The 11,616-nt window shown below is 37.2% G+C and overlaps 1 protein-coding gene across 1 annotated transcript; it reads left to right on the top strand.

The window, feature by feature from the left end:
• Nucleotides 1-1,628: 1,628 nt before the first annotated feature.
• Nucleotides 1,629-11,342, top strand: LOC104162258 (band 4.1-like protein 2; the record flags this gene model as incomplete). The annotated part of the gene is made up of 4 exons (XM_009700942.1): nucleotides 1,629-1,804; nucleotides 3,715-3,896; nucleotides 8,293-8,355; nucleotides 11,196-11,342. Coding segments are annotated over exons 2-4 (387 nt in total), but the record flags the coding sequence as incomplete, so codon positions are not given.
• Nucleotides 11,343-11,616: the final 274 nt, after the last annotated feature.

Here is an 11,616-nt window from a genome sequence, read left to right as displayed (position 1 = left end):
CCCAAGTTGAGTCTGTTTTGCCCATGGCGATAATTGCTGAATGATCTCTCCCTGTCATTATCTGGACCCACGAGCTATTTGTTCTATTTTTTCTCTCTCCCTGTCCAGCTGAGGAAGAGGAGTGATGGAGAGGCTTTGGTGGGACCCTGGTGTCCAGCCAGGGTTAACCCACCACACTAGCTCACTGTTCTTTTTGCTAAGTATCTGAAAATTCTTCAGTTTTGCTGAAATGTCTTTAGACTGACTGTCAGTTTTCAGAACAGACCACTAGATACTGTCTTACTGTATGTTGGATCAGATTCCACTGGCACAGATATTCCCCGTGCAAATGCTTCAAAAGAGGAGAACAAAGTCAGCATACTTTTAAGTCTCGCTTGCCCATCTGTGCCATCCTAAGTACAAAGGGCACCGTAGTTGCTGTTTCTGCTTGAAAGAAGCTGATCTTCAGTGAGCTGCTTCTTTGCAGATCCTCAAATCAAAAAGCCCTATCTGGAATAGTCAGATGGTTTTATACAGAGGGAGAGTAGGCCATGGAGACTGCCGTGCTGGGTGAGCATGTATTTGCAGTACTACATTGATCCAAGAAGCAACATCAAAGACCTTTCCAGAGAAGTGGAGACTGGGAAGAGTTCCTGCAGTGGTGACTGTTTATCCTATCAGCAAGGCTGGCACTGGAACAAACACTACCCTCAGTGTTGAAGCTGATGGCTCAGATTTCAAAAACAAAGTACAAGCAATGAGGGTTAGATGAATAAGAACTTGAAATCCTCATGCTGAAGGAAATTCAGGGAGGTACAGAGGACCTGTCTCTTCAAACTTTACGGATGTCAAAAACTGGTGGAACAAAGCAGAATCCCTCATAGCAAATTCTGCCCCATTATTACTTGGACTATTACTTTCTGACATTGACTCTTATGCTTAGGTACAAACATACATAACCAGCACAGAACCCAGCATTAATAGTACTTGTAAATGAATCTCTTTTTCACTCTTTTCACAATACACTTTTTTCCTCCTCCTTATATCCAGCAAACATCAACTTATATAAATATATAAATAGCATTATAAAGAAACTGGAGTCAGAATCTATCTTGTTAAACTTCTTACTGTTGGGTCACAACTCTTCAGCCATCTCAATCTTTTTTTTTTTCACTTGGTACAGCCTTCTATGTGCTTTGAGATGCCATTCCCTAACTTTGAGGAATAGCAGCTGCCATATTGGTACCTCAGAATATAGGAAAGACAGTGGAAGTGGGATGTATAGTTTCTACTTTAAGTAACATTCTAAGGAGAGAGATCTGAATATTCTACATGGACCTATAATGGCTTCAGCTTTCTACAAAAAATACAATTTAACCAAGACAGCACCAAAAGATAAGGATTGTAGATCCTTAGTCATACTGTGGAAAATGTGATGGTTATCAGCATCCCTTCAACTCCAACTGCAAATAATAAATAACGTGCATTTTTTTAGAAGTTCTTCTCAGAGCTTATGGTAGAACCCTTTCTTGGGGTGCACAAATTATGCCTGGTGAACTGAACTTGAAATGTAATATGTAGCTTTAAACTATTTCATTAAATATATAAAATAAAGCCCTTTTTAACTGACTTTCCTTATATTCACTTTCTAGACTTGTATCACCAGAACAGCCTCCAAAAGCAAAGTTTCTAACCCTGGGTTCCAAGTTCCGCTACAGTGGACGTACGCAAGCACAGACACGACAGGCTAGCAACCTCATAGACAGACCAGCTCCATACTTTGAACGCACTTCAAGCAAACGTGTTTCCAGAAGCCTTGATGGAGGTATGAACTTTGACTAATTTCTTCAGTGTAATGATTACATTACGTGTTGTCACTCTGATCTGACCAACTTTCAAAAATGTTGACATTATAGATGACCAGAATGTCAACTGACAAATTTAAGAATTTCAGTTTCTGATGGGTGATGTGAGGAATAGCCACTTTGGTTACTTGTCAGTTTTAGGTGACCTAAACAGTAACCAAAGTATCTTTGTATCCTTTTGTTCAGTATATTGCTATCCTAGTATATTTATTTGATACTTCTGTGTTTAGTTAAAATTTTTTATGTTGAGATTGTTTGAATAGCTAAGATTTTTTTATCAATGCTGGCATTTGGTCTCTTTGAGCAGAAATACCTTTTGGTTTCCTTTATTGGAAACAGGCATGCTTTCCAAAGGCAGGTATAGCAGCAGTATGTGTGAGAGATGTAGAAGCACGTGTTTTACTCTGAATCACTTCTGAAATAGTATAAATAGAAAAATTCTTCAGAAAAATGATGTGAAGCTTGACTTAGATTCAGGCACACACAACTTCACTAGAATAAAAGTGAACTCTGACAATGATGTGAGTTTAGCTGCAATTCAGCTGTTAACTCTACCTTATTTTCTCCAAATATCTTTTACTTAGAAGACTTTTACTTCTGCAAATATTCATTCTTCTGTACTAGGACAAATGAGCAAACTGTGACACTTGGTTGGGAAACCTACAGAGTCTTACCTTCTGAGAACTGAAGCAAAAATGAGAGGCACTGGTAGCATGTGATGAGTTCTTATGGCAACCAAAAGACTCATTACCACATCAGTGTCACTATCTGAGTCTGGTTTAGTTCCTGTACTTCTTTTTGTTAGGAACAATTTGAATTCTTCCCAACTCTTGGAGATTCTATCATCAAGCCTTTCTGGGAACCCTTGTGCATCATGCAGAATACAGATGTGTATGCATGTGTGTTCAGGCCCAAACTTTCACTCTTACAGAATCATCACACTCAAAATTTTGAGCATGATGAAACACTGCTCTTGGTTTTCCTTTTTTTCCCCTTAGTCATCTTTGGTTTAATCTCAAATGAAATCAGCTATTCCTGGCAGCATTTAAGGCATCTTGCTGGTGTTGCCATCTGCAGGCTGTAATAGTTTTAAACTGTGTTCAAACTCAAACTTAAATATTGTTCTTTCTTCAGGTGGTAGTCCAGATGTAGGTTCATACTGTGCCTCTACACTTGAAATTTTGTAGAGGGTGCACCTGATTTAAAAAAAAAAAAAAAAAAAAAAAGCCGTCCTGCTCATTAATCTTATTATGCTGAATCAAATAAGAGAAAAAAACTAATTTAAGGCCTTTCACTCTCTTGCGCTTTGACTATATTCAAGTACACATGTTCAGTATTTCCCCTTTCGATTTTTCACAAGCATACAGGGAGGAAAAGTCTTACTTTCACTGAGCCGTTGTTTCTGCAGGTTTGCTAATGTTCCAGAATAAAAACACCGTGACAGTTATATGCATAGCTATTTCTATCTTGCATTAAAACAGTCCTCTCAAAATAGTGAATTTCCACAAAACATTGTTGCCTTTTTTCTCTTTTGTTATGGTGATTTACACAGTAACAAGAACAGTACCTTCAATTTGTCTTCTGAGACTAATCAAAAAACTGTAATTAAATATCTGCCTGATCCTGTGTGTTTTTTTCCCTTGCATAGTAAATGCACATTATATGACAAGGGTACATTGCTGTACATATCAGTGCAACGAGAACCATAGACTTTTTGCGAAGCCAAGAAGCTGAAAAATATTGTATCACTCAGTAACTAGCCTGTATTGCTCATTGCTGACATCACCATAAAATCATTTTGCTAAGAATTCTTAAAACCAAAATGTTCCAACTTACCCCAATTAACCAAAATTATTTTGTTCTCTAATAGCTCCCATGGGTATCTCAGACCAAAGTCTGCTAAGAGACTTCCCTGCCACTGGAGCACAGGCTGCTGGAGGTAAAATCATCGACATTGAAGCTGCTGGTCAGGCCAAATTAAAAGAAGGTGGCAGAGAAGAAGATGGAAGCCCAGTCAAAACTCCGCAATTAGAATTGACTCAGGATGGAAAGGTATGGCTGACTTTCACACCAAAATTATTTGTTCATGTGGTGTATGTCCATGTGTGGTTATTTAGTGCCTATCACTTCTGAGCATCATACAGAACACCATATTGAAATATTAAAGGAAAATTGTCAAGTGCTTTCTGTAGGTTTAACTTCATGTAAGTGTATGTAAGCAAAAGGGAATACAAACTTCTGAATGGCATTGACCTAGGGTTTCTTTTATTACAATAAATGTAATTTGAATTCTCAGTAAACTTGCATGAGTTCTTGAAAAAGAAGTTTCAAAGGGTAAATGTTTTATTCATTTCCTTAGTTTGTTTAGACTTTAAAAAAAATTGTTAATATATCCACAGTTGTGTACATTCTGCAAAGTTTGGTATATTTATGATGGTGTTTAATTACCATAGGTAATGGTATTGTTTTAGTAGCCACTGCAGAATTTTTCATCCTTTAAAAACTGTATGTTGACTGAGACATAGACTTCTGTGAAAAGCTGAGTACTTTGGTCTGTTCCCATTGCAAACAACCACTTACTTGTCTTGTTTGTTTGAGCTACTGGGGGAATAGGTAAAAAAATTAAATTTAGATCTTGTATGATTTGATGTAAAAATTTCCTTCCAAAGTGTCAGCTAAAATCTGCTGCTTCTTTTTCTTGGAAATCATTTCTTTTTTGGGCAGTTCTCCAGAACTTACTTTCATGCTTAAAGATTAATTTTGATTTCAAACATTTTTGCAAGTTAGCTACACATTTGATTCCTCGGGGACTGCTGAGTTTCTCTGTGCAGTTCCCATGTTCCCACTGTATTCAAGTGTAGGAAGGGAACAAATACTGACAGTTGCAATTGTTTTTGTTTGTTTGCTAGCAAGTTGAAATAACTTTGAATTGGCCTAGGAAAAAGGCATGCACAGAGTTTCTTTATGGAAGAAAAATAGTAAAATAAACTACTATCTGTTGACTTTGGGCTTGGTAAAATGGTGATACTCCCTTGTTTTCAAAGAGGCAGTATCTTTCAATATTTTAACCAAAAGAAGAAAAAAAAAAGCAGCATTTTGGGAAGTTGTTCCAGGAAGCTGTTCAGTAAGGTTTTGTTGCACATGCCAATTCTGTGAACAGCTTTCTTTTCCCCCTAGTGCAGATACTTCTTTTCCTTTCTGGCTCTCTTTAAGTCTTAGAGGAAATGGTTATAAACTGAAGAATCAAAGTGCCAGCTTGTCTTTCCTGTACTGCACTGTCCCCTGACCTTTCCGCCAAAGCTTTGAATGTCTGTCTGCTTCCATCTGTTGTAAGTGACTGTTACAGTTCAAAAGTGCACAGTTCTTTACAGCCTGAGAACAAAACATTCGTAATGGGTTCCTTTCATGGTCCACAGAAGTAAACAAGTTGGCTGCTTGTAAAACACAAGGGGATTTCTATTTTTATTTGGCATTTCTATTGCGGTAGTAGAGCTATCCCTGCTTCTAAGTAAAAATTTTCACTAACTAATAATTTCTTTTTTTTCCCTTTTCTTGTGCCTTCAAACTTGCATTTTGTTGTGCATTCATTTTCCACTGTGCACAGAATTTTTTTCTTGAGCTCGCTCATGTACAGCCATCATCACTACCCATCCATTCTGTGTCATCCCATCTCACAAACCTGCCACCTGTCCCTGAGCTGGACATCCTTTCAGATATTTCAGAGGAAGATCCCTTTGGAGAGCCCCTCTTTACCATCCCAGATATCTCAGAGTGCAATTCCATGAAAGAAACACCAGATCACAGTAAAACCAAAATAGCTTCACTGAATAATATCTTTGAATCTACGAGACCCCTAGCTAGTCGAGGCTCCCCTGCTGTCAAGGGAAAAATCCATACAAATGACTACAAAAGCACTGAGTTGCGTGTCTCGTTCAGCTTTATCAGATGCTCTTCTTTTAGTTTCCGTTCGCTGCTTGATAAGGATGGTTATATTACTTTTCCTAGCCTTCCTGATGTTTGCATCTCTTTCCTCCCACCTGGCCTTCAGCACTATATTCCTATTACTTCTCCTTCCTTCATCCCCTCTTTCCTCCTTATCTTCGTCCTGCTTCTGTCTGCTTTCCAGTCTATTCCTTTTTCACTCACATTTTCCCTTCCTCTCGCTCTGTCCCTCTGCTACCTGGAGCCTAAGGCGACTTCCTTTAGTGGCTCTAATGACAATGACCTGAATGACAAAGCAGAGGAAGAGGAGGTGTGTAATTTTGTTGCTTAAATGTTGACGCTTGCACATAGCTTTTATACTTGTTCTCCCAAAGGCTTGCTCAGTTTTGCACACTTCCTAGTATAGGGATATGTCTATGTACATGCCTATATATACACACACACACACACGTGTATATCTGTATCTGTCTAACTTTTCTCATTTGTGAAAAATTGTCATTGTGGGATTTTTAGTCAATAGATAGCTGGCGTTTTTTCTGCCTGAATTCCTACAGCATGCATAATGTCATTAGATTCCACAGATAGTGAGCTGCAGGTAGAATTGCTTTGTAGTTCGAAATGTTTACGAGCACATAAATCTGAAAGTGCTGCGTAATAATAGATATATTATTACTTGATACTATTTGTAAGTTGTGCTACTTGCACTATCAGTTTGTGTTAAAATGCATGTCTCCTGCGTGCATTGACTGGAATGCACGTCTGCAGAGTTCTGTTTAGATCTGAAAACTGAAATTCCTAAAAGCTGAAGTCAGAAAACTGAATCCTTTAAAATTAGCTTTTTTGTTATTCCAGATTTCAGATGTTTCTGCTCTACAAGGATGTGTGCAAAGTTGAGTCTGTCCAAGGGACACTTTTTTTTTAAGTGCTGTGATTAATCTCTAGCAGCAGTTAAGGTGGAGACTGATGTTCATTAGCTGGGATTGCAGGTTGTGTCAGACTTTATAATCACTGGAGTCTGAACATTCTTTGAAATACACTTTTAAAACTGCTGTTCAGAAGCCTCAGTCACACTAATACATTGCTCTGATCATCTGGAGTGGTTGATAAAATACCTCCTTTCCTTACGTCTGCTGTGCGTGTTACAGCAATACCACTAGAAAAAGGTGTTTTATTTTGATCTTCCGAGGAAATATGAAACCAAATATTACAGAATCAAAAAGGGGAGGGCCTGTTCAATGTTATATTTAAAGTTTGTTAAACTGATTAAATCATTACAATGTACAGATTAAAAAGATGCTAAATATGACATGATGTCATTAAAAACACCAGTCTAAGTTTTAAAATAATGAAAAACACGACTTTAAAGACTTTCTCAATTTTTCTGTAATCTAATTCAATCCATCATTTTTAACATAAAGTTGCAGAAAATAGAACCCCAGATAAGCAAGAAATTAATAAAAATGTGATATGTGCCACATTATGTGTGCATTCACACAGAATCCAAAATGCAACAGCATGTGCTGTAAGTAAACCCCTCTTCAAATGTATGTACTTACGCAGTGTTGACTTCTAAATGCATCTTTTCCTGAGATCAGCAGTTGATATTTGTACCTGTGGAAAAACTGGGAAGGGGTTTGCTTTTTGAAGAACTCTGTTCCTTAAGGCATTCACAATACTTGTAGGTAAGATAAAAAGATTAGCTATCATTTCCAACAGAGTGCATTGCAGTTCACATAAAAAGGGGGTGGGGTGCAAATAACTCATCCCAAGACAGCAACAGTCTTCATTATTTTAAGACAGTTTGTAAATACAGTATTTAAATGTTTGACCCTCTTACCAAAAGAACTCATGCAGTAGATTCCATTTTCCCATCAACTTGTTGCAGAGTTTAAGGCACTTACCATAGAAATTACGCATATCATTTTTTTTCTTTACTCATTCTTAAATTCCCATCTGAGAAAACACTGAAAAGTAAAGCAAGAAAGGAACACAGTGTGAAACTTCCATTTTTCATGTCACTTATGCCAAATATTACTTCAGCCATTCTACAACAATGTAGGTGAAGGAAGACCAAAGTCGCTTAATAATTGCAACATCTGGGGCCGAAAGAGTAAAGGTCTGTAAACATAGCACGCTTTGCAGCATTTACAAAGAGATGAAGCCTCTGTGTTAGTCTGTCAGCGTATGTTAACAGTTCCTTTTCTTGATAATTTGCCATGTGCTCACATAGCTGGAATACGAAGAGGAGGAAGCACAGCAGAAGGTGCATGGTTGGTTTTTTACAATTAAATCTGGCTGTAGCTGCCTGCCTTGTTAGCACCCTAAATTTTCTGTGGATTTAGTCTGAATAGTGCCTTTTCACCTTACCATTTTATTTTATTTCCTTTATTTAACTGTCTGATTCTAAGGGTCCTTTTTTTTTATTTACTTGCTGGTACATTTTATGTTCATTTTGATTTTTTTTTTTTTTAATTTTATTTTTTGTATGTGTGGCTTAATTTCACAGAGCAATTCCTTGAGAGTAGACGGGGAAAATATTTATGTCAGACATAGCAATTTAATGTTGGAGGTTTGTATATAACATAAGAAACACTTTCCCTTCTCACGGGCTGCCAGGCTGCATGGGATGGGAGGTCACTTGCAGGCTGTTACGGACACAGTGCATGAAGTGCATGGGGGAAAAACAGCTTGGAAATTTTGCATGTTATCATTCTAGTTTCTGACTTTAAATTTAAAAAACCAAACCAAACCAACAACAAAAAAAACCCTGACCAAAAAATACAAACAAGCAAACAAAACCTTTAGCTTGAATGTTGAATGTACATTTTGTATATTTTTTGCTAGATGTTTTCAAGGTGGCAACTGGGAATAATAGCCCTATTTAGATAAAGCAAACACATGGGTCCAATTTATAATCCTAAATGGGAGTTTTATACATTGCTCCTCAATGTGTGTATCTTCTGTTGAGCAGGGTTTCTAGTTTTTGTCAGTTTAGTCAACCTTTATCAAATACATTATCTGAATAAATGGAGTTAGTAAGGCCCAAGCAGTGGTAGAAGTATGGAAAAGCTAATTCTGGTTCTGACACTCATTGATTTTAGGAGCTTTGAGAAATGTGTGTGAGGATCAGATTTTTAAAGGGAATGTTTAGATATGCTTCTGAAATCTTTGCTTTATTTTTTCACTTTTCAAATGGAAGTAATTCTTGCTTCCTAAAAGTTGGTTTTCATTGAAGATGAGCAATGGGAAAGAGCTTTGAACAGTATGTTAATGCGTAGTGCTTTGTCACTGAAGTAGAGATTTTTATTATAACAATTTCCATATAGTCTGTTAATCTGAATTATTTTATCAAAGACTGTCTGTAGTTATAATCAGTATCATTTAACTTGTGGTTAATAACACAAGCTAGTAACTGAAGAAATTTTAGAAAATCCTACTGCTGTCTTTATTTTATTCATCCAGATGGGGCTATAAATAATTCCCTTTGTCACAAAAACTATCTTTTTAAAAATCATTGGGTTTTTTCGGTAATAAGGAGATGTATGGATGGCAGTAACCCAACTAATATGTTTTTTGGCTTTTTGCAGCTTTTGATCACTATTGAAACTTTGCTTATGTATAACTTACTAAAGCACTGAAAGTGTGCATTGCATAACTGTGCTTTGATCAAGTCCAAGAAATGTGCCTTGTGTCAAGCCAAGACAGGTTTTAAAGTAATGACATGATTGTTACGAGCTTCAGTTGTGTAATAGAATGCCTTTGGCATAAGGTTTTACTTCACTCAGAAAATACATACTTTAGGGGGACATCTTTAATGTCTCGTTTGTTAGTCTTAGATTAAAAGTGAAGCATTGGTCCTGTGATAATATGGACCTACTGAGTTGCCAGAAGGGGAGAGGTTCTTAGTGTTCAAAGTACACGTGTGAATATTTGCAGAATTAGGAAACAGATGTGCAGCACCAAACTGTTACTGGGGCTGAACGTGCAAGTGAAAAGAAACTAGAAACTAGTGAGTTTGTATTAGGTTTGGTTTTTTCATTACTTAAGATGAGGTGTCTTTGCTTGTGAGCACTGACTATAAAAATCCTAACCAAAATGTTAAAGTAAAATTTCAAAATGTTCTGTTACAAAGTATGTAAAATCTTTGTACAAAAACCAGATGCTTTACCTAAATTATTGTATCTGATTATATTCTTTTGATAAAACTTCATTAATCGTCTGCATTGACATTATTCCATTTTAATCTTCAGTCTTTTAATTCTGTACTAGAAATGGGTCTGAGACTTAAACTTGAATTTCACCACAGAATACTGAAAAAATATTCCTGTGTTAGAGAGTGCATAACCAACACAGGCTTTTCTCAAGACCTGGCACACTGGAAGGAGGAGAGATTGTGAAAGCAGAGTGAAATCTGCTCTTCCCACCAAAGCCCGGTATTGTATTTCAAGGATAATGAACGTCCAAGAGAGATAAGCAGATAGATTTTTGCCTGCATACCAGATCAGTTATGTTTCTGCATAGCTCCTGATCCTTATGTCTGCTCCTGTACCTGGTATAAAGTGACAGACTAGCTTGTAGTTATTTGGTCCAAGGTGCTGCAGCTTAGCCTCAATGGGTCATCACAAAACCTAATTCAATGTTCACGCTGCGGTGTCCCCTTTGGCACTGTGTAGGTGCAATTTAAAGAGAACATCTCTTTGGTATTGGTGTGCACAAAAAGTATTCCTACTTGAGTGCTGTGTCTGCTGTCGGGTTCGTAAATGTGGAATTGGCAGATATCAGGCTTTAAGTCTTTAAGTCTGATTATTCCAGGAAGTTTAAGCCTACAGGACAGGCACAAGGAGTAGTCCCTCTAAAGTTAAGCAGGTGTTAGTTGCTTGCATTCTTGGCCCTGTAGTATTGTCTTCAGAGAAGTAAGTGTTTTTCACGGAGCTTGTAATATTAAGAAAGATGCGTTTTTATAAAGCTTCTTGGGTTAGACTATTCTTTCTTACAGCTACCTTCAGTAATGTTAGTTGTGCAGTATCCCAAAATGTTTGCTTCTGTGCTTACAAATTTTAGATGAAAGCAAGCAACTACTGGAAATTATTTTTGTTTCATGTTTTAGATGAAAATAGCCCTCTGTTAAATAACCATGCACAGCATTATTTTTCCTTTGCCTTAAAATATGGAAGAAACAGTGTATAAGTGGCCCTTCATTACAAAAACAAAACCAAAAAATCTTGGTTACCTTATAGCCTTAAACTTTTTTATTTTAAGGCACTCCAAAGAAGAATAGCTTTTCAGACACAAGGCACTTTCCTCGGTTTGGTTTCTTTTTTCTTTTTCTTTTCTTTTTTTTTTTTCCCAGTCAAGTTTGCTTTTGTTGTCGTGTTTTGTCCTACTGTGTTTTACGTTGCGGGTTGCTAGGACCTGGATAAGACCCAGGACGACTTACTGAAACACCAGGCTAGCATTAGTGAGCTCAAGCGCAATTTCATGGAATCCACACCTGAACCACGCCCAAATGAGTGGGAAAAGCGGCGTATCACACCTCTGTCCCTACAGACACAAGGGGTATGTCACTGCAGCCACTTGTCCGCATGCCTTTCCATACAACCCTGTATGTAATACAGTAAATGCAGTTTGTCCTTTAGATTAACGCTTTCTTTGGCTATTGTTATATTTCTTTATACTAAGTATACATTAACTTTTTACCACTTACCATTGGACTTGACTTTAAATAATGTGTGGAATTTTATTCTTCTATAAGAACAACTGAATTAGAATCACTACAAAAAAATGGAGGCGATGGCAGTATTTCCCGTGTGTTAAGGACAGCTTAAATTCC

Source organism: Cariama cristata, unplaced genomic scaffold (genome assembly GCF_000690535.1).
Source record: "Cariama cristata isolate BGI_N322 unplaced genomic scaffold, ASM69053v1 scaffold33185, whole genome shotgun sequence".
In the NCBI taxonomy this organism is placed as follows: Eukaryota; Metazoa; Chordata; class Aves; order Cariamiformes; family Cariamidae; genus Cariama; species Cariama cristata.
The sequence above is the reverse complement of the archived record's forward strand: the minus strand, read 5'-3'. Positions and strand labels throughout refer to the sequence as shown.